The sequence below is a fragment of the Zosterops lateralis genome (assembly GCF_965231275.1).
Source record: "Zosterops lateralis genome assembly, chromosome: 22".
Taxonomy (NCBI): domain Eukaryota; kingdom Metazoa; phylum Chordata; class Aves; order Passeriformes; family Zosteropidae; genus Zosterops; species Zosterops lateralis.
The window spans coordinates 6,656,712-6,673,758 of record NC_139782.1 but is presented as its reverse complement, the minus strand read 5'-3'; the positions used below and the strand labels follow the sequence as shown (position 1 = coordinate 6,673,758).

The following is a 17,047-nucleotide window of genomic DNA, read 5'->3' as shown; positions in this document are numbered from 1 at the left end:
CAAAAAATCCAACGGGATTGGGTTTGGAGTGAGGGGAGGAGGAGGGCAGAGCATAGGGAAGGAGAGAGGGAGGGAGGGAGAAAAGGAGAGAAGGAAGAAAGGAGGGAAGGTGGGAGAAGAGGAAAGGGGAGAAGGAGGGATGGAGAGGGAGAGAAGGATGGAGAGAAAGAAATAGGGAGGGAGAGAAGGAAGGAGGGAGAGAGGGATGAAGAGAGGGATGAAGAGATGGAGAGGAGGTGAAGGGAAGGAGAGAAGGAAAGAGAAAGAGAGAAGGAAAGAGGGAGAGAAGGGGAAGGAGAGAGGCAGAGAAGAGAGGGAGAGAAGGATGGAGAGAAAGAGAAGGAAGGGAGAGAGGGAGAGAGAGAAGGAGGGAGGGAAAGAGGAAGAGATGGAGAGGAGGAGTGAAGGAGAGAAGGGGGAGGGAGAGAAGGAGAGAGAGAAGGAAGATGAGAGAGGGAGAGAAGGATGGAGAGAGAGAAGGAGGGAGGGAGGGAAGGAGAGTGTCCCCAAGTGCTCCCAGTGCCACCTCACCCCTGGCACAGCCCAGCCAGCACTTTTGGGCACAGCCCCCAGGTTTTCTGGGGCAGGGTGAGCAGCAGGGTGTGAGTGCAGCTTTGGGCACAGTCCCCGTGGTTTTTGGCAGGTTTAACACAGGCACAGTGAGCAGCAGGGTGCGGGTTCAGCTTTGGGCACACTCCTCATGGTTTTTGGCAGGTTTAAAGGCAGGGTGAGCAGCTCTGGGCTCACACCCCGTATTTTCTGTCAGGTTTAACACAGACTTGGGCACGGGCACAGTGAGCAGCTTTGGGCACAGACACACTCCCTGTATTTTTTGTCAGGTTTAGCGCAGGCTCAGGCACGGGCACGGTGACCAGCTCTGGGCTCACACCCCAAATATATATATTGTATATATATATTTATATATTATATATATTCTGTCAGGTTTAACACGGGCTCAGGCACAGACACAGTGCCCAGCTCTGGGCTCACACCCCAAATAGATATATTATATATATATTTATATATTATCTATTATATATATTCTGTCAGGTTTAACACGGGCTCAGGCACAGGCACAGTGCCCAGCTCTGGGCTCACACCCCAAATATATTTATTGTATATATATTTATATATTATCTATTATATATATTCTGTCGGGTTTAACACGGGCTCAGGCACGGGCACAGTGACCAGCTCTGGGCTCACACCCCAAATATATATATTATATATATATATTTATATACTATATATATTCTGCCAGGTTTAACACGGGCTCAGGCACGGGCACAGTGACCAGCTCTGGGCTCACACCCCAAATATATATATTATATATATATATTTATATACTATATATATTCTGCCAGGTTTAACACGGGCTCAGGCACAGACACAGTGACCAGCTCTGGGCTCACACCTCAAATATATATATTGTATATATATATTTATATATTATATATATTCTCTCAGGTTTAACACGGGCTCGGGCACGGGCACAGTGACCAGCACAGTGCGGGTACAGATTTGGGCACACACTCCATGTTTTTGGCAGGTTTAACACGGGCTCGGGCACGGGCACAGTGACCAGCACAGTGCGGGTACAGCCCGGGCGGTGGCACCAGCTGGAGGTGACAAGGAACAGGCGCAGTGGGGCCCTGGCCGTGGACGGGGAGCCCCAGGTGAGCGGGCACAGCCCCCCCGGCACCGACGGCCTCAACCTGGACACCGACCTCTTCATCGGGGGAGCGCCCCACGACATCATGGCCACGTGAGGGGACACGGGGGACACTGGGAGGGTGGCACTGCGTCTGTGAGGGTGGCACTGGGACCAGAAGGGACACTGGGCATAGGGGAGGCACTGTGAGGGTGGCACTGTGAGGGTGGCACTGTGAGGGTGGCACTGGGACCAGGGGGTCACTGGGCATGGGACGGTGGCACTGCCCCATGGAGGGGAACACTGGGCCTGAGAGGGTGGCACTGTGATGGTGACACTGGGCATGGGGGGACACTGGGACTGGGGGTGGCACCCTGGAGGGGTGGCACTGAGTCTTGGGGGGGTGGTACTGGCCCTGTGAGGGTGGCATTGCCCCATGACTGTGACACTGTCCCTGTGAGTGGGACACTCCTCTGTGACTGTGACACTGCTCCATGGAGGGTGACACTGCCCCATGATGGTGACACTGCCTCATTACGTGATACTGTCCCATGAGTGTGACATTGCCCCATGAGGGTGACACTGTCCCATGAGTGTGACATTGCCACATGAGGATGACATTGCCCTGCAAGGGTGACACTGCCCCATGAGTGTGACACTGCCCCATGAGTGTGACACTGTCCCATGAGTGTGACATTGCCACATGAGGATGACAGTGCCTCGTGACATGAGTGGGACACTCCCCTGTGACTGTCACACTGCCCCATGATGGTGACACTGCCCCTGTGAGTGTGACATTGCCCCATGAGGGTGACACTGTCCCATCACATTCCCCTGGGAATGTGGCACTGTCCCATGATGGTGACACCTGTGAGGGCACCAAGACAGTGACACCTCCCATCCCCAATGTCCCCATTCCCCGCCCTGTCACTCCAATGTCCCCACCACCCCCCACACCACTGGGTGACACCCCCGTCACTCTGATGTCCCCACCACCCACCACACCCCTCAATGGCACCCCTGTCACTCTGCTGTCCCTAGTGCCCACCCTGTCACTCTGCTGTCCCCTCAGGGTGACAGAGCACACCGAGGCCACCACAGGCCTGCGGGGCTGTATCCGCCTGCTGGGCATCAATGACCGCGAGCACCAGCTGCGCCAGGGCCAGGGCGACGTCCTGTACGGCAGCGCCGTGGGCCAGTGCGGCCACAACCCCTGCCAGCCCAACCCCTGCCACCACGGCGGCACCTGCCACGCCAGGGACGCCGGCATGTTCCACTGCCAGTGCCTCGAGGGCCACACCGGTAACGGGATGGGGTTTGTTCCTTCCAGGGAACGGGATGGTCTTTGGTCATGGGAATTGTCTTTGGGCATGGGAATTGTGTTGGGGGGATATTGGGGATGTGGGGACACTGGGGGGCATTGGGGACATGGGGGGCATTGGGGACACTGGGGACATTGGTGACATGGGGACACTGGAGACATGGGGAGCACTAGGGGACACTGGGGATGTGAGGGACATTGGGGGCATGAGGACACTGGGGACATGGATGACACTGGGAATGTGGGGGACACGGGAGGACATTGTGGGGACATGGAGGACATTGGGAATGTAGGGGACAATGGGGACATGGGGACATTGGGGACATGGGGACATGGAGGACATGGGGACATTGGGGACATGAGGACATTGAGGACATGGGGGACATTTGGGACCTGGGAGACATGTGGGACATGGGGGACACTGGGGACATTGGGGACATTGAGGACATGGGGGACTTTAGGGACATGGGGACACTGGGGATGTGGGGAACACTGGCGCTGTGGTAGACAAGAGGGACATGGAGGACATTGGGGACATGAGGACATTGGGGATGTGGGGGACACTGGGGCCATGGGGGACATTTGGGACATGGGAGACATACAGGACATGGGGAACACTGGGGACATGGGGACACTGGGACGTGGGGCCATGGTGACCCTGTGCACACAGTGACCCTGTGCACACAGTGACAACGAGGCCATGTCCCTGGTGTGGGTGACACTCCCCCTGTCCCCCACAGGCCCCACGTGCGCCTTGGAGCAGAACCCGTGCGAGCCGTCCCCGTGTCACCCGTCTGCCACCTGCCTGGTGCTGCCCGACAGGGGCCCCCTCTGTGCCTGCCCCATGGGCCGCCAGGGCGACTTCTGCGAGCGAGGTGGGACCCTGGGGACATCCGGGGTGGCCTTTGGGACATGTGTCCCCAAGGCTGTCCCCAACGCTGTCCCCTCTGTGCCCAGTGACGGAGCAGGACCAGACCGTGCCCTTCATGCCCGAGTTCAGCGGCTCCTCCTTCCTGGAGCTGAACGGGCTGCAGAGCTTCGTGCCCGACCTGCAGTGAGTGATGGGACATGGGGACAGGGACATGGGGGACAGGGACATGGGACATGGGGACAGGGATGGGGGACAGGGATGGGGGACAGGGATGGGAGACAGGGACAGGGATGGGGGACAGGGACAGAACAGAGGGACAGGGATGGGACACAAGGATGGGACATAGGGAGAGGGATGGGGGACAGGGACAGGGATGGGGCATAGGGACAGGGACAGGGCACAGATATGGGACACTGGGACAGGGATGGGGACACAGGGACGGGGACACAGGGACAGGGATGGGGCTCTGGGGCACAGGGACAGAGACAGGGACAGGGACAAGGACAGGCACAGCCTCACCCTGCAGTGCCCTGGACATCAGGGACATCCCTCACCTGGCAGGGCTGGCATTCCTGTCACATCCACCAGCTCAGGCCCCAGGGTTATCCTGAGGGAGATGGGATAACAGGTTATCCCAAGGGATTTGGGATAAGAGAATTATCCTGAAGGATTTGGGATAAGAGGGTTACCCCAAGAGATTTGGGATAACAGGTTAACCCGAGAGATTTGGGTTAGGGTTAGGGTTTAGGGTTAGGTTAGAGGTTTACCCTGAGGGATTTGGGATAACAAGGGTTACCCCAAGAAATTTGGGATAACAGGTGGGATTTGGGATAACAGGGGTTACCCCGAGGGATTTGGGATAACAGGTGGGATTTGGGAAAACAGGATTTTCCCAAGGGATTTGGGATAACAGGTGGTATTTGGGATAACAAGGTTACCCCAACAGATTTGGGATAACAGGTGGGATTTGGGATAAGAGGTTATCCCGAGGGATTTGGGATAACAGGTTTTCCCAAGGGATTTGGGCTAACAGGGTTACCCCAAGAGATTTGGGATAACAGGTGAGATTTGGGATAACAGGTGAGATTTGGGATAACAGGGGTTACCCCAAGAGATTTGGGATAACAGGTGGGATTTGGGATAACAGGGTTTTCCCAAGGGATTTGGGATAAGAGGTGGGATTTGGGATAACAGGTTTTCCCGAGGGATTTGGGCTAACAAGGTTACCCCAAGAGATTTGGGATAACAGGTGAGATTTGGGATAACAGGGTTTACCCCGAGGGATTTGGGATAACAGGTGGGATTTGGGAAAACAGGATTTTCCCAAGGGATTTGGGATAACAGGTGGGATTTGGGATAAGAGGTTATCCCAGGAGATTTAGGCTAACAGGTTACCCCAAGGGATTTGGGCACAGATCAGGACAGGACCCCCCTGACCGACCCCTGTCCCCTCAGGGAGAAGATGACCATGGAGCTGGTGCTGCTGGCCAAGAAACCCGACGGGATGATTTTCTACAACGGGCAGAAAAGCGACGGCAAAGGGGACTTTGTGTCCCTGGCGCTGGCCCAGGGACACCTGGAGTTCAGATACGACCTGGGCAAGGGCCCTGCCGTGCTCAGGTGAGCCCTGCCCACCTCCCCTCGCGTTTTTGGGGGGTTTTATCCCACCCCAGATTCCAGGCTGGTGGTTCTGGGGGGTGGTTTTTGTGTCTCTGTGACCTCTGGAGGTTTTGGGGTTGGGCTGAGTTTGTGGGAGAATGAATTGGAGTCTCAAGGTTTTGGTTTTTCTTGGGTTTTTTTGTGTTGTTTATTAATTCTTAATTTATAATTCTTTGTGTGTCTGGCCAAGGTGTTCATATCTTGGACATGATGTGACTCCCCCCGTGATGGGAGGTCACTTTGCTTTTTATACAGATAATTCTGTGTTTATTATTTATTATTTTATACCAATGTCTTGGTTTTCTTGGTTTCTTGTGTTGTTTATTAATTCTTAATTTATAATTCTTTGTGTGTCTGGCCAAGGTGTTCACAGCAGCCAGATGTGACTCCCCCCATGATGGGAGGTCACTTTGCCTTTATACAGATAATTCTGTGTTTATTATTTATTATTTTATACCAATGCCCAATGCCTGGACTAGAAGGGTCATTTCTATTTTAAACCCCTCAAATCACCCTGTGCCCATGTCACTGCAGAAAACTGATCCCAAGGGAGGAGGAGAAGGACTCAGGGTTCCATCCTAAATCCTGCGTCTGGTCCCCCAGTCAGCTCCATTCTAAAAACCCCAAAATTACCAAATTTTCCACCTGGTGATAAACCACACCCCTGTCTGTAAGACATTTGTGACTTGTGATTCCTCTCTTTGTGTTGTTGGAAGACCCCAGACCCCCCTGGAGAGACCCCAGACCCCCCTGGGCTGACCCCAGACCCCCCTGGAGAGACCCCAGACCCCCCTGGAGAGACCCCAGACCCTCCTGGGCAGACCCCAGACCCTTCTGGGCAGACCCCAGACCCTCCTGGACAGACCCCAGACCCTCCTGGAGAGACCCCAGACTCCCCTGGACAGACCCCAGACCCCCCTGGAGAGACCCCAGACCCCCCTGGGCAGACCCCAGACCCCCTGTAGTGACCCCAGACCCTCCTGGAGAGACCCCAGACCCTCCTGGGCAGACCCCAGACCCCCTGGGCAGACCCCAGACCCCCTGAACACACCCCAGACCCCCCTGGAGAGACCCCAGACCCTCCTGGGCAGACCCCAGACCCCCTGAACACACCCCAGACCCCTTTCTCAGTTCCCAGACACCCCTGGGCAGACCCCAGACCCTCCTTTACAGACTCCAGACCCCCTGGACAGACCCCAGACCCTCTTGGACAGACCCCAGACCCCCTGGACTGACCCCAGACCCCCTGGGCAGACCCCAGACCCCCCTGGGCAGACCCCAGACCCCCTTTCTCAGTTCCCAGACCCCTCTCCCAATCTCTTTGACCCTCCAGAGGGATTCCCTGGACTATGACACTCTCCCATCACTTTTGGAGGTCACAGATCTCACCCTGGAGGTTTATTTTTCTCCCCCAGGAGCGAGGAGCCCGTGCCCCTGGACACGTGGGTCACTGTCCTGCTGGAGAGGAGCGGCCGCAAGGGCGTCCTGAGGGTCAACAACGGCCGCAGGGTCATGGGGGAGTCCCCGGTGAGTTGGGGGCTCTGGGAGAGGAGTTTCTCACATTCCTGGGCTTTCAATCCTGGATTTGGGGGTGGAAAAGTGGAATTTCTCAGGTGCTTGGTGTTCAAATCATGGCTGTAAGGGAGGAAAAGTGGAATTTCTCAGGGTCCTGGGTTTTAAATAATGGATTTGAGGTTGGAAGAGTGGAATTTATCAGGTTCCTGAATTTTAAATCAGTGGAATTTCTCAGGGTCCTGAGCTTCAAATTGTGGATTTGAGAGTAGAAGAATAGAATTTCTCAGGTTCTTGGGCTTTAAATTGTGGCTATAAGGGAGGAGAAGTGGAATTTCTCAGGGACAGGGTCATGGGAGAGTCCCCGGTGAGTTGGGGGCTCTGGGAGAGGAGTTTCTCACATTCCTGGGGTTTAAATCCAGGGTTTGGGGATGGAAAAGTGGAATTTCTCAGGGTCCTGGGTTTTCAGTTCTGGATTTCAGGTTGCAAGAGTGGAATTTATCAGGGTCCTGGGCTTTAAATCACAGATTTGAGGGATGGAAAAGTGGAGTTCCTCAGGTTCTTGTGGTTATAACTGTGGAGGAAAAGTGGAATTTCTCAGGGACAGGGTCATGGGGGAGTCCCCGGTGAGTTGGGGGCTCAGAACTGTCCTAGGGGAGGGATTTCTCAGGTTCCTGGGCTTTAAATCCTGGGGTTGGGGGTGGAAAAGTGGAATTTTTCAGGTTCCTGGATTTTAAGTCATGGATTTCAGGGTGGAAGAGTGGAATTTCTCACCTTTCTGGGCTTTAAATTGTGGGTTTCAGGGTGGAAAAGTGGAATTTCTCAGGTTCTTGGGCTTTAAATCTTGGATTTGAGGTTGGAGGAGCGGAATTTCTCAGGTTCCTGAATTTTAAATCAGTGGATTTGAGGATGGAGAAGTGGAATTTCTCATGTCATGGATTTCAGGGTGAAGGAGTGGAATTTTCTCAGGGTCCTGGGTTTTAAATCGTGGATTTGAGGGTGAAGAAGGAGGCAGGAGCCAGGGAGGGAAGGATCCCTGCATCCCTTCCTGTGGAATTCCAGCCCCTCTCCTCTTTTCCCAGCTGGCAGCTTCTCCCCATTCCCTGGGATGGGAATTCCATACTTTCCCCATCCCCTGGGATGGGAATTCCAGCCTTTCTCCATCCCCTGGGATGGGAATTCCAGCCTCTCCCCATTCCCTGGGATGGGAATTCCAGCCTCTCCCCATTCCCTGGGATGGGAATTCCAGCCTCTCCCCATTCCCTGGGATGGGAATTCCAGCCTTTTCCCATTCCCTGGGATGGGAATTCCAGTCTTTTCCCATTCCCTGGGATGGGAATTCCAGTCTTTCCCCATTCCCTGGGATGGGAATTCCAGCTTTTCTCATCCCCAGGGATAGGAATTCCAGCCTTTTCCCATCCCCTGGGATGGGAATTCCAGCTTTTGTCCATTCCCTGGGATGGGAATTCCAGCTTTTCTCATCCCCTGGGATGGGAATTCCAGCCTTTCCCCATCCCCTGGGATGGGAATTCCAGCCTTTCCCCATCCCCTGGGATGGGAATTCCAGCTTTTCTCATCCCCTGGGATGGGAATTCCAGCTTTTCTCATCCCCTGGGATGGGAATTCCAGCCTTTCCCCATCCCCTGGGATGGGAATTCCAGCCTTTCCCCATCCCCTGGGATGGGAATTCCAGCCTTTTCCCATTCCCTGGGATGGGAATTCCAGCTTTTCCCCATTCCCTGGGATGGGAATTCCAGCCTGTCTCCATCCCCAGGGATGGGAATTCCAGGTTTTCACCATCCCCTGGGATGGGAATTCCAGCCTTTCCCCATTCCCTGGGATGGGAATTCCAGCCTTTCTCCATCCCCTGGGATGGGAATTCCAGCCTCTCCCCATTCCCTGGGATGGGAATTCCAGCCTTTTCCCATTCCCTGGGATGGGAATTCCAGCCTTTCCCCATTCCCTGGGATGGGAATTCCAGCCTCTCCCCATTCCCTGGGATGGGAATTCCAGCCTTTTCCCATTCCCTGGGATGGGAATTCCAGTCTTTCCCCATTCCCTGGGATGGGAATTCCAGCCTTTCCCCATTCCCTGGGATGGGAATTCCAGCCTTTCCCCATTCCCTGGGATGGGAATTCCAGCCTCTCTCCATCCCCAGGGATGGGAATTCCAGTCTTTCTCCATCCCCTGGGATGGGAATTCCATCCTGTCCCCATTCCCTGGGATGGGAATTCCAGCTTTTCTCCATCCCCTGGGATGGGAATTCCAGCTTTTCTCCATCCCCTGGGATGGGAATTCCCTAAATCCCCCCAAAACCTCCAAAAAAAAGGGATTTTTCCTCCTCTCCTTTTCCTCTTTCCAAACCCCTGGGTGACAGTGACCCTGTTGTCACCTCCTGTCACCCCCAGAGCCACCAGTTGTGATGTCCCCACTGATGTCCCTTTTATTGGGATTTTTTGGGGATTTTTTTGGGGGGTTTTTTGGGTTTTTGGGGGGTTTTTTGGGTTTTTTTTTTCTCTCTCCCTTTAATTTTCTTTATCTTTTTCCCTTCCCTGCTGTTCTGGATCCCAGAAATCCCGTAAGGTACAGATAAGTATGAGCAGCCTCTGGTCCATCTCATTTCTCATTGGGGTTGTTTTTTTTTAATTTTTTTTTTTTTCCATCCCAATGTTAGTTGTTTTTTTTTTCATCTCCCAGATTTAGGATCGTTGTAGTTTAGAGCTGCTCATTCCCTTCATTCCCAGCCAGTTGTTGTCATCTTTCGTTGTGGGGGCATTTCAATTAATTCAGTCATTTTAACTTTATTTTATTTTTATTTATTTATTTTATTTTATTTTATTTTATTTTATTTTATCTTTATTTAATTTTATTGCATTGCATTTTATTGCATTGCATTTTATTGCATTGTATTTTATTGTATCTTACTTTATTTTATTTTATTTTATTTTACTTCATTTAATTTAATTTAATTTAATTGCATTGCATTTATTTTATTTTATTTAACTTTACTTTATTTTACTTTACCTTACTTTATTTTACTTAGTTTAATTTAATTTCACTTTATTTTATTTTATTTTACTTAATTTAATTGCATTGCATTGTATTTTATTATTTTATTTTCTTTTATTTCATTATATTTATTCTTATTTTACTTTAATTTATTTTACTTTATTTTATTGCATTGCATTGTATTTATTTTATTTTATTTTACTTAATTCTACTTTATTTTACTTTATTTAATTTTATTGCATTGCATTTTATTGTATTGTATTGTATTTTATTTTACTTTAATTTTTTAAACTTTAATTTATTTTATTTTACTTTATTTAACTTTATTGCATTGCATTGTATTGCATTGCATTTTATTGTATTATTTTATTGTATTTTACTTTATTTTATTTTACTTTAATTTTATTGCATTGCATTTTATTGCATTGTATTTTATTGTATTTTATTTTGTTTTATTTTACTTCACTTTATTTAATTTTAATTTTATTTAATTTAATTTTAGCTTACTTTATTTTATTTTACTTTATTTTTATTTTATTTTATTTTATTTTATTTTATTTTATTTTACTTTATTTTATTTTACTTTATTTTTATTTTATTTTATTTTATTTTATTTTACTTTATTTTTATTTTATTTTATTTTATTTTATTTTACTTTATTTTTATTTTATTTTATTTTATTTTATTTTACTTTAATTTTATTTTACTTTATTTTTATTTTATTTTATTTTATTTTATTTTACTTTATTTTATTTTATTTTACTTTATTTTTATTTTATTTTATTTTTATTTTATTTTATTTTATTTTATTTTATTTTATTTATCCCATCCCGTTCACCGCACCGTCCATCCCTCAGTGTGACCCCCCAGCCCGTCCCTGCTGTGGCTCCGGCCCCGGGAATGTCCCAGGGGGGACACGGGAGGGGATTCCTCCCCCAAAACACCCCGGGGCAGGAGAACCTCCTCGGACCTGGGGAACCTCCTCAAATCAAACCTGAGAAACCTCCTCGGGCCTGGGGAACCTCCTCAAATCAAACCTGGGGAAGCTCCTCAGACCTGGGAAGCTCCTCAAACCTGGGAGAGTTCCTCAGACCTGGGAAAGGTCCTCAGACCTGGGAAAGCTTCTAAAACTTGGGGAAGCTCCTCAAACCTGGAGAAGATCCCCAAACTTGGAGAAACTCCCCAAACCTGGAGCATCTCAAACCTGGAGCAGCTCCTCAAACCTGGAGCAGCTCCCCAAATCTGGGGAAGCTCCTCAAATTTGGAGAAACTCCTCAAACTTGGAGAAACTCCTCAAACCTGGAGCAGCTCCTTAAACCTGGAGCAGCTCCTCAGAACTGGAGCAGGTCCTCAAACCAAAACTCAGAGCAGTTCCTCAGACCTAGAGCAGCTCCTCAAATAAAACCTGGAGCAGCTCCTCAAACCTGGAGAAACTCCCAAAATTTGGAGCAGCTCCTCAAATCTGGATGATCCACAAACCTGGGGAAACTCCCCAAACCTGGAGAAGCTCCTCAAACCTGGATAATCCTCAAAGCTGGAGCATCTCAAATCTGGAGAATCTCCTCAAATCAAACCTGGAGCAGCTCCTCAAACCTGGGGAAGCTCCTCAAATTTGGAGCAGCTCCTCAGATTTGAGGAAGTTCCTCAAACCTGGAGCATCTCCTCAAACTTGGAAAAGTTCCTCAGATCTGGATGAGCCTCAAGCCTGGAGCAGCTCCTCAGACCTGGAGCAGCTCCTCAAACCTGGATAATCCTCAAAGCTGGAGCATCTCAAACCTGGAGAAACTCCTCAAATCAAAACTCGGAGCAGCTCCTCAAACTTGGAGCAACTCCTCAAATAAAACTTGGAGCAGCTCTCCAAACCTGGGGAAGCTCCTCAAACCAAAACTTGGAGCAGCTCCTCAAACCTTGGGAAGTTCCCCAAATTTGGAGAAGCTCCTCAAATTTAGAGAAGCTCCTCAAACCTGGATGAGCCTCAAACCTGGAGAAACTCCTCAGACCTGGGGAAGCTCCTTAAATCTGGAGCAGTTCCTCAGACCTGGAGCAGTTCCTCAAACCTGGATCATCTCAAATCTGGAGAAACTCCTCAAACCAAAACTCGGAGCAGCTCCTCAAACCTGGGGAAGCTCCTCAAATTTGAGCAGCTCCTCAGATCTGGATGAGCCTCAAACCTGGAGAAGCTCCCAAAATTTGGAGCAGCTCCTCAAACCCAGGGAAACTCCTCAAACCTGGAGCAGTTCCCCAAACCTGGATGAGCTTTAAACCTGGAGAAGCTCCCAAAATTTGGAGCAGCTCCTCAGACCTGGAGCAACTCCTCAGATCTGGATGAGCCTCAAACCTGAAAAAGCTCCTCAAATCAAGCCTGGAGCAGCTCCTCAAACCTGGAGCAGCTCCCAAAATTTGGAGAAGCTCCTCAAACCTGGATGAGCCTCAAACCTGGAGAAGCTCCTCGGACCTGGGGAATTTACTCAAACTTGGAGCAGTTCCTCAGACCTGGAGAAGCTCCTCAAATCAAACCTGGAGCAGCTCCTCAAACCTGGAGCAGCTCCTCAGATTTGGGGAAGTTCCCCAAATTTGGAGAAGCTCCTCAAACTTTGAAAAGCTCCTCAAACCTGGAGAAGCCCCTCAGATCTGGGGAATTTACTCAAACTTGGAGCAGTTACTCAGACCTGGAGAAGCTCCTCAAATCAAACCTGGAGAAACTCCTCAGACCTGGAGCATCTCAAACCTGGATGAGCCCAGGTGTGCCCAGGCCCACCCAGGTGTGCCCAGGGCTGCCCAGGTGTGCCCAGGTGTGCTCAGAGCTGCCCAGGTGTGCCCAGGGCTGCCCAGGTGTGCCCAGGTGTGCCCAGGACTGCCCAGGTGTGCTCAGAGCTGCCCAGGTGTGCCCAGGCCCACCCAGGTGTGCCCAGGGCTGCCCAGGTGTGCCCAGGACTGCCCAGGTGTGCCCAGGGCTGCCCAGGTGTGCCCAGGACTGCCCAGGTGTGCTCAGAGCTGCCCAGGTGTGCCCAGGACTGCCCAGGTGTGCCCAGGACTGCCCAGGTGTGCTCAGAGCTGCCCAGGTGTGCCCAGGACTGCCCAGGTGTGCTCAGAGCTGCCCAGGTGTGCTCAGGGCCACCCAGGTGTCCCCAGGTGTCCCCTGACTCTGTGTCCCCACAGGTGCCCCACATGGTGCTGAACCTGAAGGAGCCTCTGTTCGTGGGGGGAGCCCCGGAGCTGTCCCGGCTGGCCCGAGCAGCCGCCATCAGCAGCGGCTTCCAGGGGGCCCTGCAGAGGGTGAGACACACCTGGGACACCTGGGTCACCTACAGGGTCACTCGTGTCACCTGTGCCCCCTACAGTGTCACCTGGGTCACCTACAGTGTCACCTGTGTCCTCTACAGTGTCACCTGTGTCACCTACAGTGTCACCTGGGACAGCCCAGGGTCACCTGTGTCCCCTCCCTGATCCTTTTTTTCCCTCCCTCACCCATTTTTCCCCCTTGATCTGTTTTTCCCCATCTCATCTTTTTTTCCCCCTCCCTGATCAGATTTTCCCCTCCCTGATCCATTTTTCCCCCTCCTTGATCTGTTTTTTCCTTTCCTGAGCCAGTTTTTTCCTTCTCTGAGTGGATTTTCCCCTCCCTGATCCATTTTCCCCTCCCTGATCCATTTTTTCCCCTCCCTGATCCATTTTCCCCCTCCCTTTACTGGTTTTTCCCTCCCTGGTCGGATTTTTCCCTCCCTGAGTACGTTTTTCTCTCCCTGAGTATGTTTTTTCCTTCTCTGAGTAGGTGTTTCCTTCCCTGGTCCATTTTTTCATCCCTGATCCATTTTTTCCCTCCCTGATTCAGATTTTCCCCTCCTTGATCCATTTTCTTCTCTCCCTGTCAGATTTTTCCTTCCCTGAGTGGGTTTTTTCCCTCCCCAATCAGATTTTCCTCTCTCAGATCCATTTTTCCCCTCCCTGATCAGATTTTCCCCACCCTAATCCATTTTTCCCTCTCCCTCATCCATTTTTCCCCCTCCCTCATCCATTTTCCCCCTCCCTTTGCTGGTTTTTTCCCTCCCTGACCCATTTTTCCCTCTGGTTTTCCCCTCCCTGATCCATTTCCCCCCCCACCCCGATCCATTTTCCCCTTCCCTAATTTGGATTTTCCCCCTCCCTTTGCCATTTTTCCCCCCTCTAACCCCTCTTTTCCCCCGCAGATCTCGCTGGGCTCGGTGTCCATCCTGCAGGAGCAGAACATCCGCAGTGCCCGGGACATCTCCCCGTTCCGGGGCCACCCCTGCACCCAGAGCCCCAACCCGTGTGAGCACGGGGGCCACTGCCAGCCCAGCCTGGGCTCCTTCCAGTGCCACTGCCAGCGCGGCTTCTCGGGGACCCGCTGTGACAAAGGTGACATTGGGGGTTCTATCAGTGCCACTGCCAGCCCAGCCTGGGCTCCTTCCAGTGCCACTGCCAGCGTGGCTTCTCGGGGACCCGCTGTGACAAAGGTGACATTGGGGGACACAGAGACATAGGAGTGACATGGAGACACTGGGGACATGGGGACACAGGGCTCCTTCCAGTGCCACTGCCAGCCCAGCCTGGGCTCCTTCCAGTGCCACTGCCAGCGTGGCTTCTCGGGGACACGCTGTGACAAAGGTGACATTGGGGGTTCTATCAGTGCCACTGCCAGCGCGGCTTCTCGGGGACACGCTGTGACAAAGGTGACATTGGGGGACACAGAGACATAGGAGTGACATGGAGACACTGGGGACATGGGGACACAGGGCTCCTTCCAGTGCCACTGCCAGCGCGGCTTCTCGGGGACTCGCAGTGACAAAGGTGACAGGGGGGGTGACACAGGGCTCCTTCCAGTGCCACTGCCAGCGCGGTTTCTCGGGGACTCACTGTGACAAAGGTGACAGGGGGACACTGGGGGGACAGGGAGTGACACAGGGGACACAGGGCTCCTTCCAGTGCCACTGCCAGCGCAGCTTCTTGGGGACTCGCTGTGACAAAGGTGGGGACACCAGGGAGGACAGGGGGACATGGGGGACAGGGGGTGACACAGGGCTCCTTCCAGTGCCACTGCCAGCGCGGCTTCTCGGGGACTCGCTGTGACAAAGGTGACATTGGGGGTTCTATCAGTGCCACTGCCAGCGCGGCTTCTCGGGGACTCGCTGTGACAAAGGTGGGGACAGCAGGGGGCTGAGGTGGCACTGGGGGCTGAGGTGGCACAGGGGATGGAGATAACTCAGCCCCATCTCCCTGTTTGTGTTTCCCCCAGTGATCATCGAGAAGGCGGCTGGGGACGCCGAGGCCGTGGCCTTCGATGGCCAGACCTACCTGGAGTATCACAACGCTGTCACCAAGAGGTACCCGAGCCCCAGAACGGGAATTTGGGCAGGAAAAAACGGGATCCAGGAGCTGAAAACGGGGGCTGGATATTCCTGATCCTTCCCCCCAAACCAGCCCTGGATATTCCTGATCCTTCCCCCCAAACTGGGCTGGATATTCCTGATCCTTCCCCCAAACTGGGCTGGATATTCCTGATCCTTCCCCCTAAACTGGGCTGGATATTCCTGATCCTTCCCCCCAAACCAACCTGGATATTCCTGATCCTTCCCCCCAAACCAACCTGGATATTCCTGATCCTTCCCTCCAAACTGGGCTGGATATTCCTGATCCTTCCCCCAAACTGGGCTGGATATTCCTGATCCTTCCCCCCAAACCAACCTGGATATTCCTGATCCTTCCCCCCAAACTGGGCTGGATATTCCTGATCCTTCCCCCCAAACCAACCTGGATATTCCTGATCCTTCCCCCCAAACCAACCTGGATATTCCTGATCCTTCCCCCCAAACTGGGCTGGATATTCCTGATCCTTCCCTCCAAACTGGGCTGGATATTCCTGATCCTTCCCCCAAACTGGGCTGGATATTCCTGATCCTTCCCCCCAAACCAACCTGGATATTCCTGATCCTTCCCCCCAAACTGGGCTGGATATTCCTGATCCTTCCCCCCAAACCAACCTGGATATTCCTGATCCTTCCCCCAAACTGGGCTGGATATTCCTGATCCTTCCCCCCAAACTGGGCTGGATATTCCTGATCTTTCCCCCCAAACTGGGCTGGATATTCCTGATCCTTCCCCCCAAACTGGGCTGGATATTCCTGATCCTTCCCCCCAAACCAACCTGGATATTCCTGATCCTTCCCCCCAAACTGGGCTGGATATTCCTGATCCTTCCCTCCAAACCAACCTGGATATTCCTGATCCTTCCCCCCAAACCAACCTGGATATTCCTGATCCTTCCCTCCAAACTGGGCTGGATATTCCTGATCTTTCCCTCCAAACTGGGCTGGATATTCCTGATCCTTCCCCCCAAACTGGGCTGGATATTCCTGATCCTTCCCTCCAAACCAGCCCTGGATATTCCTGATCCTTCCCCCCAAACCAACCTGGATATTCCTGATCCTTCCCTCCAAACCAACCTGGATATTCCTGATCCTTCCCCCAAACTGGGCTGGATATTCCTGATCCTTCCCCCCAAACTGGGCTGGATATTCCTGATCCTTCCCCCCAAACTGGGCTGGATATTCCTGATCCTTCCCTCCAAACCAACCTGGATATTCCTGATCCTTCCCCCCAAACTGGGCTGGATATTCCTGATCCTTCCCTCCAAACCAACCTGGATATTCCTGATCCTTCCCCCAAACTGGGCTGGATATTCCTGATCCTTCCCCCCAAACTGGGCTGGATATTCCTGATCCTTCCCCCAAACTGGGCTGGATATTCCTGATCCTTCCCCCCAAACCAGCACTGGATATTCCTGATCCTTCCCCCCAAACCAACCTGGATATTCCTGATCCTTCCCTCCAAACTGGGCTGGATATTCCTGATCCTTCCCCCAAACTGGGCTGGATATTCCTGATCCTTCCCCCCAAACCAACCTGGATATTCCTGATCCTTCCCCCAAACTGGGCTGGATATTCCTGATCCTTCCCCCCAAAACTGGGCTGGATATTCCTGATCCTTCCCCCAAACTGGGCTGGAT

At 52.0% G+C, this 17,047-nt stretch overlaps 1 protein-coding gene across 1 annotated transcript in view; it reads left to right on the top strand.

The window, feature by feature from the left end:
• The window catches only part of AGRN (agrin), a 156,386-nt gene that overhangs the window by 130,805 nt on the left and 8,534 nt on the right, over nucleotides 1-17,047 (top strand). Inside the window, exons 30-38 of the mRNA XM_083876993.1 lie at nucleotides 1,550-1,765; nucleotides 2,724-2,953; nucleotides 3,713-3,847; nucleotides 3,930-4,026; nucleotides 5,299-5,463; nucleotides 6,918-7,029; nucleotides 13,183-13,299; nucleotides 14,211-14,400; nucleotides 15,278-15,393. Of these exons, the coding sequence (XP_083733119.1) occupies nucleotides 1,550-1,765; nucleotides 2,724-2,953; nucleotides 3,713-3,847; nucleotides 3,930-4,026; nucleotides 5,299-5,463; nucleotides 6,918-7,029; nucleotides 13,183-13,299; nucleotides 14,211-14,400; nucleotides 15,278-15,393 (1,378 nt within the window). The remainder of the gene's footprint in view (nucleotides 1-1,549; nucleotides 1,766-2,723; nucleotides 2,954-3,712; nucleotides 3,848-3,929; nucleotides 4,027-5,298; nucleotides 5,464-6,917; nucleotides 7,030-13,182; nucleotides 13,300-14,210; nucleotides 14,401-15,277; nucleotides 15,394-17,047) is intronic.